The sequence below is a fragment of the Stomoxys calcitrans genome, chromosome 1 (genome assembly GCF_963082655.1).
Source record: "Stomoxys calcitrans chromosome 1, idStoCalc2.1, whole genome shotgun sequence".
Lineage (NCBI taxonomy): Eukaryota > Metazoa > Arthropoda > Insecta > Diptera > Muscidae > Stomoxys > Stomoxys calcitrans.
Genome location: NC_081552.1, coordinates 161,086,205 through 161,104,259, shown reverse-complemented (window position 1 = coordinate 161,104,259; position 18,055 = coordinate 161,086,205). Strand labels below are relative to the sequence as shown.

At 38.8% G+C, this 18,055-nt stretch overlaps 1 protein-coding gene across 2 annotated transcripts; it reads left to right on the top strand.

The window, feature by feature from the left end:
* Positions 1-5,726: 5,726 nt before the first annotated feature.
* Positions 5,727-16,946, top strand: LOC106090297 (ankyrin repeat domain-containing protein 54). 2 transcript variants are annotated; one of them, XM_013256448.2, is made up of 2 exons: positions 5,727-7,005; positions 15,935-16,946. In XM_013256448.2, the coding sequence occupies exon 1, from the start codon at positions 5,962-5,964 to the stop codon at positions 6,895-6,897; it is 936 nt and encodes a 311-aa protein (XP_013111902.1). In that variant the 5' UTR covers positions 5,727-5,961; the 3' UTR covers positions 6,898-7,005; positions 15,935-16,946. The 2 variants fall into 2 exon arrangements, with proteins under 2 accessions (XP_013111902.1, XP_013111903.1); XM_013256449.2 differs by lacking the exon at positions 15,935-16,946 and adding an exon at positions 15,618-15,884.
* The last annotated feature ends 1,109 nt before the right edge of the window (positions 16,947-18,055 follow it).

The window sequence follows — 18,055 nt, the reverse complement described above, 5'->3', positions numbered from 1 at the left end:
GAAGAATACATCTCCTCCTCATCGCATAAAAGATACTCTCGTGCGTTCTGTGTGAAAGATCAAGTCAATAAGATAATTGACCCCTATTAATGTGGCTTTAGAACTGCAAAATCCACCATAGATCAGATGTTCACACTGTACCAAATCCTGAAAGAGACCCAAGAATGACAGCTCAACCCTTATAAACTCTTCGTGGACTACAAATCCGCTTTCGACAGCGGATTCGTTCAAAGGTATTTCAAACCATGCCTGAGTTTGGTATCCTTGCAAAATTAGCAAGACTGCAGGATGACACTTGCTGATACACGTTCTTCAGTAAGAATAAGAAAGAATCTCTCCGAACTATTGAATGCCAACCGAGGTTTCAGACAAGAGGACATCTTATCGTGTGATCTATTTAATATCCTGCTGTAAAGATTATACGAGATGCAAATCTATATAAATATGGCACACTACTCACAAGAGAACACATGATACTGGCCTATGTCGACGACATCAATGTCATAGGTCTGTCACCGAATGTAGTAACTGCATCCTATGAAAGAATCGAAAGAGAGTCAGTGAAAATAGGTCTGACAGTAAATGGAGATACGACGACTACCGTGCTACGTACTACCAATCAGATATAGAAAATGGAGAAAGTGGGGAACCACAACTTTGATATAATAACTTTATCTATCTCGGCACCGACTTAACCGAAACGAACGACACCAGTTTTGAAATAAAGCGAAGAATAATACTGGCAAACAGATGCTACTTTGGACTAAGTAAGCAGTTTAGAAACAAGGCCATCTCTCGACAGAAGAAGATTACACTATACATAACACTGATACTACCCGTGCTGTTATATGGTTCAGAAGCATGGGTACTTGTGAAAGCAGATGAGGCAGTGCTTGGAGTATTTGGGAGAAATATTCTTCGTAAAATATATGGACCAGTTTGCGTTAATGTAATTACTGAAAAAATCGCAGGGGATAACTCAAAATTAGTTCACTTCTTGTCGTTTCTGCGTATTCGTTAAGAGTGCAAAACAAAACCATAAGTGTCGAGAAACCAAATACAGGTACAAGTTGTCTCGCTGTTTTAAACTTCGGTAAAAAAAGGGCGTAAGTTGTGATACTGACTTTACTGGTACGAGTGTTAAGGGATCTCTTTCAAATTTCGTAAATTCTGGATAGGAAATGCGTCTTTGAGCCTTCAATTTGAAAATAGGCCTACATGGCAGCCGCATACAAAGATGTTAAGGGGTCCATGCATTTCACTGTAACGGCACAAATTGGTAGTAAAAACGCATTTCAGGGCTCAAACATTTAATTCAGGAGATAGCTTTATACATACAAACTCGGCACGGTTTATCATTGAAATTGGGGCAAAAATACGGGTATAAAGGACTTTTTTGCTGTCAGTCGAATGAAAGCAACGTCAAATTAATTGGGCTGGTTGGTTTAATGGTTTTGATTTGCTTACGAATAATGTTGTAATAGTGAATTGTTGTTATATGTTGGTTTGCAAAGAGTACCTTTCAACAACAAATTTTTCTTTTGGGTCATTGAGATTCAAAATAAATTGTTGCAGGAAAATTAACAAATGTTGTCGTTGTTAGATTAAGTTGAAAAGCATGTAATAATTGGTGGTTGATATGGAACTTTTTTCCGGGTGGTCCATGGCTCCTGAATTAAAGTAATGTGGATCTTGCCCTTGCTGATTTTCTTCATCAGAGCGTTTGTAGCTGTCTCACTCCGGTGGAGATTTATCTGGATGACCTCAATCATTGGTCCTCCAGTAAATGAGCTCCTTCCAAGTGGGTGATGGTCTCATTATCCGATCCCTGTCCTTGAGGCTGTCCGTCACTGCTCTAACTGATGTTTCAGTACTAGGTTCTTTCCCTATCTCAGTCTTCCGAATCTTGATAAAGTCAGTAATGGTTCCATCGTCGGGACCCTGTTCGTTAAGCTGTATAGAAATTCCCCTCCCTGCACGGGCTGATGTTCTAATATAAGGATCTTTGCCTAATTTATGGCAATATGGAACTTGCCCTTGCTGATTTTCTTCATCAGAGCGTGTGTAGCTGTCTCGTTCCGGTGAAGATTTATCTGGATGACCTCAATCATTGGTCCTCCAGTAAATGAGCCCCTTGGTAGTGGGTAATGGCCTCATTGTCCGCCCCCTGTTCTTTGTCCGCCCCCTGTTCTTTAGGTATTCTGTTCAGCTTTCGAACCAATAAAACAAACAAAACAAGTAAAAGTGCTAAGTTCCGGGCAGGGCCGAATCTTATATACCCTCCACCATGGATCGCATTTGTCGAGTTCTTTTCCCGGCATCTCTTCTTAGGCAAAAAAAAAAAGATATAAAAAAAATTTGCTCTGCTATTAGAGCGATATCAAGATATGGTCCGGTTTAGACCACAATTAAATTATATGTTGGAGACCTGTGTAAAAGTCTGCCAATTCCAATAAGAATTGCGCCCTTTGGGGGCTCAAGAAGTAAAATAGAGAGATCGATATATATAGAGCTCTATCGGGCTATAGACTGATTCAGACCATAATAAACACGTATGTTGATGGTCATGAGAGGATCCTTCGTACAAAATTTCAGGCAAATCGGATAATAATTGCGACCTCTAGAGGCTCAAGAAGTCAAGGAGGGTATAAAAATTATGCCTGCAATAGTTTCAAGAGTTGCCACTTTGATTTTTTTGCCATTTTCCTCACTATACGCAGAGTACTACTTTTCCGCTTATTTTTAGCCATCGTTTCGCCGACGCTTTTATACCCCACACCGAAAGATGGGGGTATATTCATTTTGTCATTCCGTTTGCAACACATCGAAATATCCATTTCCGACACTATAAAGTATATATATTCTTGATCGTCGTAAAAATCTAAGGCGATCTAGCCATGTCCGTCCGTCTGTAAAAATCACGCTACAATCTTTAAAAGAGATATTGAGCTGAAACTTTGCACAGATAATTTTTTTTTATCCAAAAACAGGTTGAGTTTGGAGATGGGCTATATGGGACTATATTTTGATATAGCCCCCATATAGACCGATCCGCCGATTTAAGGTCTTAGGCCCATAAAAGCCACACTTATTATCCGATTTTGCTGAAATTTGGCCTAGATCGGTCCAGATTTGGATATAGCTGCCATATACCGATCTCTCGGTTTAAGATCTTAGACCCATAAAAGGCGCATTTATTGTCCGATTTCGCCGAAATCTGGAACAGTGAGTTGTGTTAGGCTCTTCGACATATTTCTGCAATTTAACCCAGATCGGTACAGATTTGGATATAGCTACCATATAGACCGATCTCTCGATTTATGGTTTTGGACTCATAAAAGATTCGATGTCGCCGAAATTTGGGACAGTGAGTTGTATTAGGTCCTTGAACATCCCTCTCCCATTTGGCCCAGATTTGGATATAGCTGCCATATAGACCGATCTCTCGATTTATAGCCTTGGCCCCCTAAATGGCGCATTTATAATTCGATTTCGCTGAAATTTGGCAGACTAATGTTAGGATTTTCAACATCCGTGTCGTATATGGCTCAGATCGGTATATTTGGATATAGCTACAAAAAAAAAAAATAATATTTTGTTCTACAAAATTGAACAAGGACTTGTACTTATTGGAACACTCAATGTCCGTACCGAAATTGATCCAAATCGGATCATATTTAGATACAGCTGCTATGGGGCATAAATTATGTATTTTCACCGGTTTATGACGAAATGTGGTTTGCATATACATATACCAGAGGTAGTGGGTATCCAAAGTTCGGCCCAGCCGAACTTAACGCCTTTTTACTTGAAAGTAAAAAGGCGCTTGAAAAACTGAAAAGAATACTCAGCCTAAAGCAGAGTATTATCTTCAGCTTTCGGAATTGTTGCGAAAAACTTTAACAAAATATAATTTTTTTAAACATAATTATATGAAATTTTTTGTAATAACTCAATTTTACATCCTTTTAAGCATTTATCGTAAAAAAGGCAATTATGTATTTCACATGTGTTTAGCTTATGCGTTATTTTATATAGAGTTTGACAATTGTTGACGTGAAAAGCCGAATAAAATATCAATGCTTAACACACACAAAAAACGAAAAATTGCAAAAACTAGTAACATTCTCAATTCTGAGTAACACTAGCCACTGATTTTGACATATAGTATACTCAATATTTTGCTGCTGCGGAACTGCTCCCAGTTTAAATATTTAAAGGTTTTCGCTCGCGAACGTCTGTTAACAGCCGGCCAGATTTGACGGTATGCAAGGCGAATTTAAAAAGGTAGTCTCATGCGAACAGCTGTTAACAGCCGGCCAGCTTTGACGGAATTAAGATGACAGATTTTTGTTTGCATTCTCTTTGTTGTTATCTTCTTTCTCTCATATTCTCTGCTCATGTACGCACACAAATTTCTTTAGCTTATGCGTTTTTTTGATAAAGAGTTTGACAATTGTTGACGTGAAAAGCCGAATAAAATATCAATCCTTAACACACACAAACGACGAAAAATTGCAAAAACTAGTAACATACTCAAATCTGAGTAACACTAGCCACTGATTTTGACATATAGTATACTCAATATTTTGCTGCTGCGGAACTGCTCCCAATTAAATTATTTAAAGGTTTTCGCACGCGAACGTCTGTTAACAGCCGGCCAGATTTGACGGTATGCAAGGCGGATTTAAAAAGGTAGTCTCAAGCGAACAGCTGTTAACAGCCGGCCAGCTTTGACAGTATTAAGATGACAGATTTTTGTTTTCATTCTCTTTGTTGTTATCTTCTTTCTCTCATATTCTCTGCTCATGTACGCACACAAATTTCTTTATGTGCGTTGGGAAAACGTCGATCAGCTTGATGGCAAGATGGCGGATTGCACCTTATGATTTGTGGTTGTTGTACAAATGAGACCACCTTTAATTGTTTCGCCATGGACGGTATTAAGACGACAGGTTTTTAGGTGTGTTCGCGTAATTTTCCAGTAACAGGAGAGTAAGAACAGCCTTTCCTTTTTTTTTGCTTTTTGTTTGAATTAAACAGCTGAATTTCATAAAACAGATATCGATGCTTCAAATTTCTGCTGGGGAAATAACCTCCAGTAGAAATTTGCAATCTCTCAATTACCAAACACTCAAACTTGTGCTCGCACTCACGCACTCTCCCGCTCTCTCCTGCCTGGAAATAAAGTTCGCGAACGACTTCCAGTAACCATTCCTGCAAATTTGCACAAAATTTTTAGTACACGAACATACATTTTGTTTGTATTCTCTTTGTTATGTTCTTTCTGCATATTCTTTACTCATGTACACGCACATTCTGCTCGCGTACACATGCACGCACACAAATTTCTTTGTGTGTGTTGCCAAAACGTCGATCAACTTGATGTAGTTGTACAAATGAGATTAATCCCACGGCAGCCGGTTGCACGTACCGGATTGACCCCACTAAATTATTCATGGGCAAGGGCTTGCGCCTCAGTGTGCAACATACTGCTACAACAAGACCAACACATGAGACAAGCTTTAATAAATCAGCCATAACCAACCCAATACAAAAAGTTTTTGAAAAATTCCTTACTCTGTGCTCAGCGGATTGTCTACACCTCTTGCAAAAGTTTAACGATAAATTTCGGTAACGATTTAATTTTGATAATGGCCACACCGTAGTGTGAACATTGGCAACACTGCTGTTAGGAAGTGGTAGCACTGACGAAAAGAGAAAAAAACAAAATGAATAAATAGAAAAACAAGGAAGCAAAAAGAGGAAAAACACAAAATATACACAAAACAAAGTTTTTCTGTTTTTATATGCGATTACGTTTCATTCGCTAATAAAATTTTTAATCAATCGGCTACCTACCCAATTGAATACCTCTTTTGAGTTCGGACATCAGTCAAAATCGTCAAAATTAAGAGCTATAGAAATCCAGCACAACCTGTCGACGAAGCTGAAGAGCTAATGGCAGCTAATGACTCAGGTGTGGACACAAGTAATGATAGCAATGATGGAGTTTCTGCCAGTATAATGATAACGCCTCCACCAATTATGCCGCCCACGCCAACATCTTCCCCCAATACGCACGAGTGGCCCACTATCAATCCAAATGCATTCCACTCTGAAGAGCATTTTGCATTGCCTACCCTACCGCCACTGCCGTTGAATTCCTCTTCGCAGTCTTCGGATTTCATGTCCAGCATCATCCATCCGAGCACCCTGCCGTCTAGCAGTCACAATTTTAAAATGCGCCCACGAACATGTATTAAAAGCAGGCTGAGATTCAGCTACAATAACATTTTTGCGGAGTCGGCAGGTCGTAAACTTCGGTATGCGGCGTGTACCAATAACATAGAACTACTAACAAAGGTACTTGAGTCAGGCGCTATACCGAATGCGGCAGACGAATACAAACGTAGCCCCTTACATTTAGCCGCCTGTCGTGGTTACATACAAATCGTCCAACAACTTCTTAAATTCGGGGCAAATCCCAATGTTGTCGACTCTTTGGGCAATACACCACTACATTTGGCTGTTATATCCGCGAGTTCCAACAATTTTAATGTTGTCGTACGTGTGCTGCTGCAGGGTGGTGCAAGCGTTCATATGTACGATCGAAGCGGCAAATCACCTTTAGAATTGGCGGAGGCAAAGTTGAGGCTGCTGCGTACGCGATACGAAAATCCAACTCCAGAAACCAGTAAAATTCTCGAAGATATGTGCATGTTGACTGCACTAATCCTAAGGTATATGGCTAAGCAGCAGCGCGAATTAGAAGATCTATCGAATTTAGAGAAACGCCTACAAAACTTAAGTACCCGCGATGATCAAGAACAGGTTGTTTCGCAGACCGCCGATGAACTGTTGGCCAGCATTGAAAGTCTTTCACTAAACAAATAGAGAAGAAGAAGCAGATTTATTTGTTATTGTGTACGACTGGATGTCTAAAAGAAGAGACGAAGGGGAAGAGATTTACTCGCAATTTGTAAACAATTCTTTGTCGTAATTGTAAGTATTGATAATACACAAATTTTTCTACTCAAAAACAAACAAAAATAGCAAACAATAATGCGAAATTTCGTTTATAATTATATACATATATATATACAATGTAAACCCCGTTACTTACACTATAGGTGTTCCCTCGGCACGGCAAAGCTGTGAGCATCACATAGGCTGGAACATTGAGTTTCGATCCGTGTGGCGTACATTGCTGTCACGAGAAGCTTTGCTGCGAGCTACCGGGCGCGTCCACAGGATGCGGATAGTGGAATGCTCCATAAGGATTAGCTGCAGTGGCAGTCGCGGACAATCAGCGGTATCGAGCGGATAGCCTCAGTGAGAGGCCGGGCGGCATTGGTTCTTTCACAAATACTGAGTGCCTATGATGTTCGATATAACAAGCGAGTTATTGGCGCCTTAAATAATCAATGGCAAACTTGTTCCCACGGCAATCGGTCCTTTGGACCGGAACAAGCTTGGTCACATACAGGAACTTGACGAGGATTGCTACCTCCACATGAAAATGTGGCTACAACAACAACAACTATGAGTGTTCCCGGCACGAAATAACTATAAGCACCACACAGGCTAGAACTTTGAACTCCGATCTGTGTGGTATCCTTTGTTATCACGAGAAGGTTGCGGATGGTGGAATGCTCTATACGGAGTAGCAGGCTTCTCCTCTGTGTATTGCTCACTCCACGATGGGGCTGCGTAATTTATTTCTGGTCGAAAAGTAGAACAGTTTTATATACAAATGAACATTCCATTATGGTATAGGCGCAAACTTTACCTATCCATTGGTGTTGTAAAGGGTGATTTTTTTGAGGTTAGGATTTTCATGCATTAGTATTTGACAGATCACGTGGGATTTCAGACATGGTGTCAAAGAGAAAGATGCTCAGTATGCTTTGACATTTCATCATGAATAGACTTACTAACGAGCAACGCTTGCAAATCATTGAATTTTATTACCAAAATCAGTGTTCGGTTCGAAATGTGTTCATTCACCGTAACGTTGCGTCCAACAGCATCTTTGAAAAAATACGGTCCAATGATTCCACCAGCGTACAAACCACACCAAACAGTGCATTTTTCGGGATGCATGGGCAGTTCTTGAACGGCTTATGGTTGCTCTTCACTCCAAATGCGGCAATTTTGCTTATTTACGTAGCCATTCAACCAGAAATGAGCCTCATCGCTGAACGGTGAATGAACACATTTCGAACCGAACACTGATTTTGGTAATAAAATTCAATGATTTGCAAGCGTTGCTCGTTAGTAAGTCTATTCATGATGAAATGTCAAAGCATACTGAGCATCTTTCTCTTTGACACCATGTCTGAAATCCCACGTGATCTGTCAAATACTAATGCATGAAAATCCTAACCTCAAAAAAATCACCCTTTATAATACAAGTTTAAGCTCCATTATAAGGGACCTCATTTTTATAGCCGAGTCCGAATGGCGTGCCGCAGAGCAACACCTCTTTGTGGAGTAGCTTTTACATGGCTTAATACCTGCAAATGTTGTTGTTGTAGCAATGAGTTGTGTTCAATCTTTCATCTGCTTGATTCGGTTGAATATTCAGATCCAGAAACTCTGCGACTAAGGTGCGGTGCGTCCAAAGGGATCCGGGTCTGAGACGAGTAGCGGCAATTGCAGTCGCGGACAATCAGCGGTATCGAGCGGAGAATCTCAGTGAAAAGCCGGGCGGTATCGGCTCCTGCATAAATACTTGGCTCAAGCCTAGTATTTATGTAACAAGTAATCGTAGAGAACTGGCTAAAAAGAGTCATTATGAAGTGTACGAAATATTTCGCCGAGCCGAGCTTTGTTGTACTTACTTGTTGTCTCCTTCTTGAGTGGAGGAAACTAAACCACTCTCAAATACGAAACTGTACATAAGATCCAAAAAATAGTTAAAAATAAATAAAATTTCAGTTGACACTAAAAACCTCAAAAACATATGAATATTCTCTGAAAAAAAAAACGGTAAAACCGGTGCACCAAAATTTTGCTTTTTATTTAGTCTGGCCGACGGTGGAAGAAGAAAAACCAGCCTCAGGAAGCATTCCAAATTGAAGAGTTTCTAAGTCTCAAAAGGAAATAAAATTGTTACTGTCGTTCAAGAACAGCTACGATATTATCATTATCCACTTAGCGGTCCCCGCACGGGATGGTTATGAGCACCACAGGGTTTGGAACTGTGAGCTTCTATTTGTGTGGTGTTCAACGACTTTACGAGAAGCTTAGCTGAGAGCTACCGCTAGGCGCGTTCACAGGTTGCGGATAGTACGATCTTCATATACGGAGTAGCTGCAATTTCAGTCGCGGAAAATCAGCGATATCGAGTGGAGAGTCTCAGTGATAAGTCGGGCGAATCAAAGAATCATGTCTGAATCAAAGAGCGTAAGAAAGAAGAAGAGAGGGTTTCTGCTTTGTCTTCCCCATACCGTACAATAACTCGCGTTAAAGACACAACCATTTCCATGTATTCCAATTGGATTCACATTGAGGGTTGCAACATTTTCGGGTTATTCTGTTTTAATTCGGTCATTCGTTCGAACATTTTTTCGTATTTTGCTTTGTTTATTTGCAACCTTTAGTTGGAATAAAGGAAAAACGAAATATCGTAAGCAATTCAAACATGTTGTGTCTTTAAACTTTGTCTCTCGTCATCCCGAATTGGCTCTAATGCCAGCTCTTCTTCTTTCTTTGGTCTGAATACTGAGTGCCTATGATACTCGATATTAGATACGCATGCTCACGAGACAAAAAAAAAACATATTCACGCACGCTCACGCATGACTTTTTTTATATCGACTCACGTGCACGTACGCTAACGAGACAATTCGCGCACGAGAAAAATCACTACTCACGAAAAATTTGCGTATCATGGTTGAAAAAATATTTTTCCATGTAGCGAGTGATATTTTTGTTTTGCAAACGTCTGCCAAAAGGAGTAGGAAACGGGCCAAAAGGTAGTATTCTGATTATAGTGAGGGAAATGTTAAACAATATAGGGGCAACCCTTGAAACCATTATGGCTACCATTGCCTGCATCATTTTTGTTTGTTTTATCGGTTTAAATGATGAGTTTTTCTTTATTTCCAAAAACATCAATTAAATATAATGCAGATAAAAAAGGTGTTGCAAATTTCCAAGAATAAAATACCAACCATAGGTCGTGAGTTTCTTATGTGTCTAATACCGCGTGATTCGTGATTTTTTCATGAGTCGTGATTAGCGTTTTGCGTCGTGATTAACTCTCACGTACGATCACGTGATTAGATTTGGATCTCACTCACGAATCTCGTGACTCATGCGTGATTCGACTACCCCCGACTCGCATGTACACCTTCACTCCATATGATAAGGCGAGTTATTGGCGGCTTTTAATAATCCATTTTCATGACGTTCCCCCGGCGATCGGTCCCATGTAACGAGCTGGCCAACGATTATCGCTACCTCCACATACGGAAATGTGGCTACAACAACAACTCTTACGCGGTCTGTGTGTATTTCCAATAAAGCCGCAGGTCTAGAGCCCGTGAGAAGAGACCATTTCGCCTCTACTATGTATGTATATCTAATCTAATGAAAATGAACGATTTGAAGAGAAAGTGTTGGGGAGTCTGAAGGTCAAATCCCCACCTTGTCAGTAGTCGGTCTGCTTAAAAGAGCACCTATCCTGCAGGATCTTGAAATTCTGAACAGGAAGCTAGCCATGAAATATAGCGAGCTTAACAAGCGTCTAATAAAGATGGGGGACTGTGAATAGGCATAGGACTCAGTCAGAAGGGGTTCGCACAGGCATGATGGGGGATTTGATCCTGTCGGATGAAGACCTTGGAATGGAATTCTCTCCATCCTAACGCCATGGTGAATACACCGTCATTAAATGGATCGGTAACTGACCAGAGGGCTACCGAACCATCGAAAGCTGGAGGCTCTGTTCTCATAAGATAGAGGAACCTGATCTTGGTATGTCAAGTATTGTTGTAGCAGTGTGTTGTGCACTGCGGCGGCAGCCCTTGCCGATGATGGACTCCATCGGATCAATCCGGTACGTACATCCGCATATTCAAGTAAATGGAAACCGCAAGTAAGAACAAGTAAAAGGCCAAAAAAGTGAAAAAACCTATCAAAGGGCTTGCTCTTACCTACGAAATTTTGTCGGCAAGAGTTAGTCCGACCTCCCACAGAGACTAGTCAGACTGAACTAAAGAGCGATTTTCGATACCCTGAAGTAGCGGAGTTGAATAATGGTGCCAATGAAGTTGCAACTCCTCCACCAGGGCCAGATAGGATTATACGATTTGGTTTCTTGATTTACTAGAATTAGATTATAGATTAATTTTTGCTAAATTTGTTATCAACCGGAATTCATATAATAGTGGAGATATCAGGAATGATATGTGAGATTGAAAATACACAGTAACACTAAACTACCCATATTGAATGCAGCCGAATGATGGTGGCTATCAATTTGTGGCCCGTGCAAACAAAATGCGATTTTAATTTGCTCTTACTTAGAATACCTACTGGAAGGAAGGGAAGTGGTTTCCGATCGGATACCTGAGATGAACCTTGAAGTCGAGTGCGACGCACTGTTGCCATCGGCACAGTCTTGAATTGACGGAACCCTAGTATTGCCATCTGGAAGATCATGTTACACGGATGGATCAAAGCTAGAGGACAGAGTGGGCCTGGGGGTTTACATTGAGAACCCAGGGACTGAGATCTGTTTTAGACCGCCTGACCATAATACGCTTACTTATGTAAAATCGGTGCGGCAAGTGATAGCATGTGTAGGGCATGCGGGGAAGATGATGAGACGTTGGAGCATTTACTTTGTCATTGTCCGGCTTTCGCGTCTAACAGATACCGGGACTTAGGTGGAGACACAATACCAGATATGAACCAACTTAGGGGAGTGACATTAAAAACAATTAAGGATTTTGTAAGTAGCACGGAATTCCTAACTTAAAATGTTCTTTTTAGAGGTTACCTTATAGTTTTTAGAGCACACAACAAGTCGATTACTGGCTTAGGTGTATGTCTATAGTGGCATGGGGCGGACTTATATCTGCACCCTCCTTTCAACCTAACCCGTATACCTATTTCTGAAGGCATTAATTAAGTTCATTCGTTTTATTTAGAACGGTCATGAGCACAATATCACACTTGAAAATACTAAATCAATGACCAGATCAAGCGGGTCTAGACAACATTCATGCTGGCGCGGTAATAGATGCGGTATATAGTTACCGGTTGTATGTGGTCCTTGAGAACGACCGCCACACATTGCGCCTAAAGAAATTTACCTCCCCCGGGAATCAAACTTGTTCTGGCTCAATTGCGTTCCGGCAAATGCAGCGGCCTTAACTCCTATAGATCTATGTTTGATACCAACATGCAGGATGTGTGTCCCCATTTTGACCTGGGACCACACGACACACGTCGCCAGTTTAACTGTCCCACCAGGCCTACTTGACATAGACCCAGATCCTTCTGGACGCGCACCCCACATTAGTCGCAAAGTTCCTGGATCTGGATATACAGCAAAAACAAACAGAGGAAAGACAGAACAGAACAAGAACTAAGTGGCTCAGGCGTCCTCTGAATTATTTTTTCTTAAGACATAATTTCTGTGAAATATTCTCTAAATTTCCAAGAAATATTCTCTATTTCTAAACCGTCCTCGAGTGTCGCAGGTCTCTCAACGAGATAGCTGAACAGTTCAAAATTTACCTGTTCTGGGTTGCGGGCCACGGAGATATCCCAGGGAATTGTAAAGCGGACGAGCTTTCGAGTCTAGGAACTACCTTACACATTCCAGGGAAACTGGTATATGTGGGTACGCCTATAGCGACATTAAAGCTAAGTTTTAAGGACCAGGCCCGAAGAACAACGAATGATAGATGGTCACAAAATGGGAGCTGTGAGCATTCTAAACTATGTGGCCTAATATAGACTTGAAGAGGTCTACCGCCTTGCTGTCACTGGCAAGAACAGACGTCTCAGTCATTGTGTCCGTCATGACAGGTCACTATCTAATCGGAAAACATGCTGATAGACTGAGGGTTGCCAGTAGGCTTTTGCAGAAGCTGTGAGGACATCGAAGAAGAAGAGACTATAAAACTCCTTCTGTATATGTGTCCTACACTGGCAGACAGAAGGAGTTTCACTTTAGGTTCTCATTCACAAGTTGTTGGGCTTTTTAAAACGATCTAGGTGGTTCAACGGTAGGAACTAGAAGGCATCTTCCTTCTTCTGTTCCTGTGGTATCACAATAGACGAAAACGTCTAAGTGAGTCTGATGGCAGACTGCCACTTAAACCTAACCTAACACGAGATCCTAACACCACACAAGATTGGCTGAAGCTTATTGTCTATTGCTTTTATTTTTGTTTTAGGTTTCTATATATTGGTGCACAGTGGTCTGTGTCTGTTTTGTATTTCATACGTTCGTCAGTTGGGGTGTAAATATGTGCTGCATTTTTCTTGGCCGAAAATGAAATCGCGATACAGGAAACCCGTCAAATGCTTTTAGCAACAACACACTTTTTGCTGACTTTTATATGTTTTTTGCTATACTTTTCTTTGAACAGAAAGCATTCAACAATGGTCTAAAGCCGAAAATATCCTGCAATGGAATCTCAATAAGATTTAAAGACCAAAGAAAACAAGTGCAAACAGACACGAAATTTTATCTCTAAAAAAGTTGTATTTCCAAATTTTTATTAAATCAAACGTTTTGTTTTCTAATCTGGAAAATTTATTAATTCAAATAAAGAACTATTAACAATAGAGCAATAAAAACGTGATTGACAATAAAAAAAAATTAAAGATTTTAAAGTCCCAAAAACCACATTTTAGTATCCCGAACTGATGCCCCTAATTCATTTGCATTTTGAAATATTTGTTTTAAATCCTACCAAGAGGTTTTTCTTGCTGTCATTTTCCCATTTTCGTTTTTTCTTGGAATTCCATAAATAAAAAATCCATATAATTTACACAGTGCTCCAGAATCGACATCTATCAGTCAATAGAAAGGAGCTTTGGTTCTCGGAGAAATTTATTAGTCTTGTTAGTAATTAGTCCGTTGATCATAGAAACATTTAAGAAAATGTTAAAAAATTACAAATTTTATACTAACAATATATACACATGATTGGCTTTAAAAAAAAAAAAGAAAATTCAAATTTTCCCATATTAAGTAAAGTTTATGCAAAGAACAATTTTGCATATAATGAATTCCTTTAACGTTATAATGTCCCATTACATCGCGTCTATTATGCTTATCACAGTCCATTAATGAGAGCATTTTGTTTTATAAATTTAATCAGCATAAAATTTCAAAAGCAGTACAAAGAACATATAGAGTTTTGCATTTCTAAAGAAGAATTCAAACTTTATTTAATGTTGAAAATATTTTCTAATTTATATATCATAGCAAATGCAAATTGGCCCATGAACATTCCATTACTCATTGATTCTCACGAATCAATGAGTACATCACTCATTCCGATTCAATTTTAAGCTCAATGATAAGGTACCTCCTTTTTATAGTCGAGTACGAACGGCGTGCCGCAGAGCGACACCTCTTTGGGGAGAAGTTTCACGTGGCAAAGTACTTCACAAATGTCGCCAGCATTAGGAGGGGATAACCACCGCTGAAAAATTTTCTGATGTTCCTGCCAGAATTCGAATCCAGGCGTTCAGTGTCACAGGCGGACATGTTAACCTCTGCCTAGTGTATAAGGAATTATTCTAAAGACTGAAATATATAAATAAATTGTGAAAAGTTTAAGTCCCAAAATTTAGACAAAAAAAAATCCAATTCTAAGAATCTTACATCTTTTAGTAACTGTGAAGTATTTAACATTTTAATGTTTATTTAGGAGTGTATATCGTTGTAATACGTTTTTTGGCGGAGGAGGCTTATGTATTACTATTAAGAAATAAATAAAAATAAATAAATAAAAAATTAAAAAAGGTGAGATTTTTGTTGCATTCGGATAGTTAAAACGCAAATTAGCCCATGAACATTTTATTACGGAATAACCAGGATATTTTTCTCATATTGATGAGTGCTGTCCGATACATGTTTAAGCGGATATGGGAACTCCTGTTTATTGTCGAGTCGGAGGGACTAGCCGCAGAGCAATTCTACTTAGATAAGTTTACGCGGCAGATTATCTAAGTAATAATCTTACAATTGTGGCCAGCACTAGGTCTCGATAACCACCGCTAAAGTTGTTCTCGCCGGAATTTGAAGGCGGACAGGCTAACCTCTGAGCTCCGATGACCCCCAATACGTATATAAGCAAGTTTGTGCAGCTGAATTTGAGCTTTTTTAAATCAGGACACTTCACTGAAGAACACTGAAAAAGAATAATGATGGCCAAGTCGATCCTTTTTAGATCCACTCTACTGACATTTTAATTTGCCTCTTATTTAAATGTAACGGTTAATACCGTACCATATGTTCATGTTTGTGACACCATTCACTGACAAATGAACTTTCCATTTAATTCCTTTTTCCTTAATTTCCTTTTTATTTTTTGGAAATAATAAATATATTTTTTTTAAATTCTTCTTATTTTAAGCGACTAATAAAAGATTTCAGGACAGTTTTCATTTTTGTCCACCAGGGCAACACTGTGCGTCGGTGGAGCCACATTTCTATTGAAGCCTGAAGCCAGTCCATGACTGACTCAAACTTGCAACCTTCAAAGTAATTCATCGATTTGTTGCACGATCGATAAATCTGCGGCTACAACAACAAGTGTTTGGGTTCCTTCCATTCATCATCGCCATCAAATTATAATATTGATATTATTCAATAAGGAGCTAAACATTCTTATCTTTAAGCACACACAAATAGACATCTAATGGATTACTGTTGTCTTTTTGTCTTTTTCAGATTGTTTTTGTTTCCTAATTTCGCTGCCGTTTGATATATTCTCTGTATGAAGTAAATGGCATGGACAAAAGGCAAGATATTATATAACCATATACTCTTTTACTACATGCTGACCAGAGACGTTATCAATTTGGATTCATAAGTTAAATTTATTGATTTATTTGTAGTTAATAAGTGACCAATGTTCTATACTATAAACATACAAATTTATCCTACTTTACCTTTACCCTGAAAACACCAAATTATTAACAAAAACTAGTTTTTATTTGATTGTTATAAGACGGATTTCAATTTAAGTATGTACCACAGTGAAATTTATTTATGCTTAAAATTTACCAAAAAAAAAAATCCGAAAGATAATTGTGGAGAATTTGCAAAACTATACAAAATGTCAAATTGGCATATCGTATAACCAAATGAAGATAGCTAACTATGAGAACTAATTAACTGCATATTTTAGCATCTCCCATAAGAAAACATACATGTTTATGAATTTATGCCGATTCAAAACATAACGGTATGGCCCAAAACAATCAATCAAATCAATGTAAAGTTTTATTCTTGTGTTCATTTCAAGTTGTTCTTAATTACTTTACTAAAGTACAATGATATAGGGACATGAATACACATGCAAATTTATTCCCAAATATAAAATTGTAAATTTTTTCTAAAACAAAAAAACAACAGATACCATTGAATTTTGTTGAAATAATTTTCCTAGATTGGATGGATGATTTAATTTTCTAGTTCTATGTTCTCCGACCTCTCACGTAACATGATCTTCAAGCAATCCTCATAATGATCAATGTTAAAATGTTTGTACTCTCACTCACTCCATTTGCAGAGTACTTTATATTTAAAGATTAAGATCATTGAATATGTATGTGTCTATGATTAAAAAAAATTACTTAATGAACAAAAACATAGATATTTCTATAAACTTTAACAACATGAAATCTATTTCAATCTACTGAGTGTGAAAATAAAGGCATTAGCCATTATAGTAATCGTATGTGTACATATTTTTTTATTTTCTATTGTAAAAGCAAGTTTTCTCACTAACATTTCATTAAAGAATGTTGGAGAGACTCCACTCGTGCCAATGATATCAGCATTGTCCTTTTCAAGGTTTAGCTCAATGATAATGGATCTTCGAGTCCGATTGACGTCCCACAAAGTTATATTCGGCTAGTATAAAATAATCAGTAGTCCATTATTTAATGAAATGACGTCCAACTCTAAAAATTGTGATGTTCTCGCCATGCGACTTAGCGTTATTTCGCCCAAAACAGAACGACAAATGTCGTACCGCACAAACGATGACACAAACCCCAAAAATGACTTTTTTAAAATGTCATAAAGCCCAAATGAATGTCACAAAACCCAAATTTTAGATTTGGATATTGTGACATTTAACATTCAATATGCCATAATATCCAAAAACAACTGTGTCAGAAAACCCATTTGTAGTTATGTCATAATACCCAAATTCAGAAAATTGTATAAACCCAAAAACCCTCTCTCGCTGTTATTCATGGGACCTTCTCTCGCTAATATTCATAACATTCGCTTGGAGTCGTCATCTCCTTGTCATCAGCAACCGCAGTCAAAAGTTCATAAGCACTGAAGTCTCGTAGTTTAAAATCGAAGATAAGATTAATAAGTGGATATTAGTCGTAGCATTGATCGACGTATTGATCTTCCATTTGACATATCTGAGTTCGTTGTCCCAGTCCTTGGAATTCGTTGAAGTCCCCAGAAAAGGCAAAATAGTTTGGTTCATCCGTTCGGCCTTCCCATTTGTTCGGAGGCAATTTAGCAATCTTGTTGTGTTGAATATCGTCCTCTTTACAATAATCGGCAAACATGTACAAGCTGTTCTGTTATCCCATGTCAGCCGGTTGTACGTACCGGGTTGACCCTTCATCGGCAACGGCTGCCGCCTCAGTGTACAGCACACTGCTACAACAACAAAAGCTTTTCCTCTTTACATTACTTACTTTAATTAACTATGACAGTACATTTGTCCGATTATCCCCTCAATCTTATTCAATCGCTTAATCTTAAATCTATGACACCAAGTTTCGAGGTGTTTCCCGCCACTTGATCTTTCTATCGGGT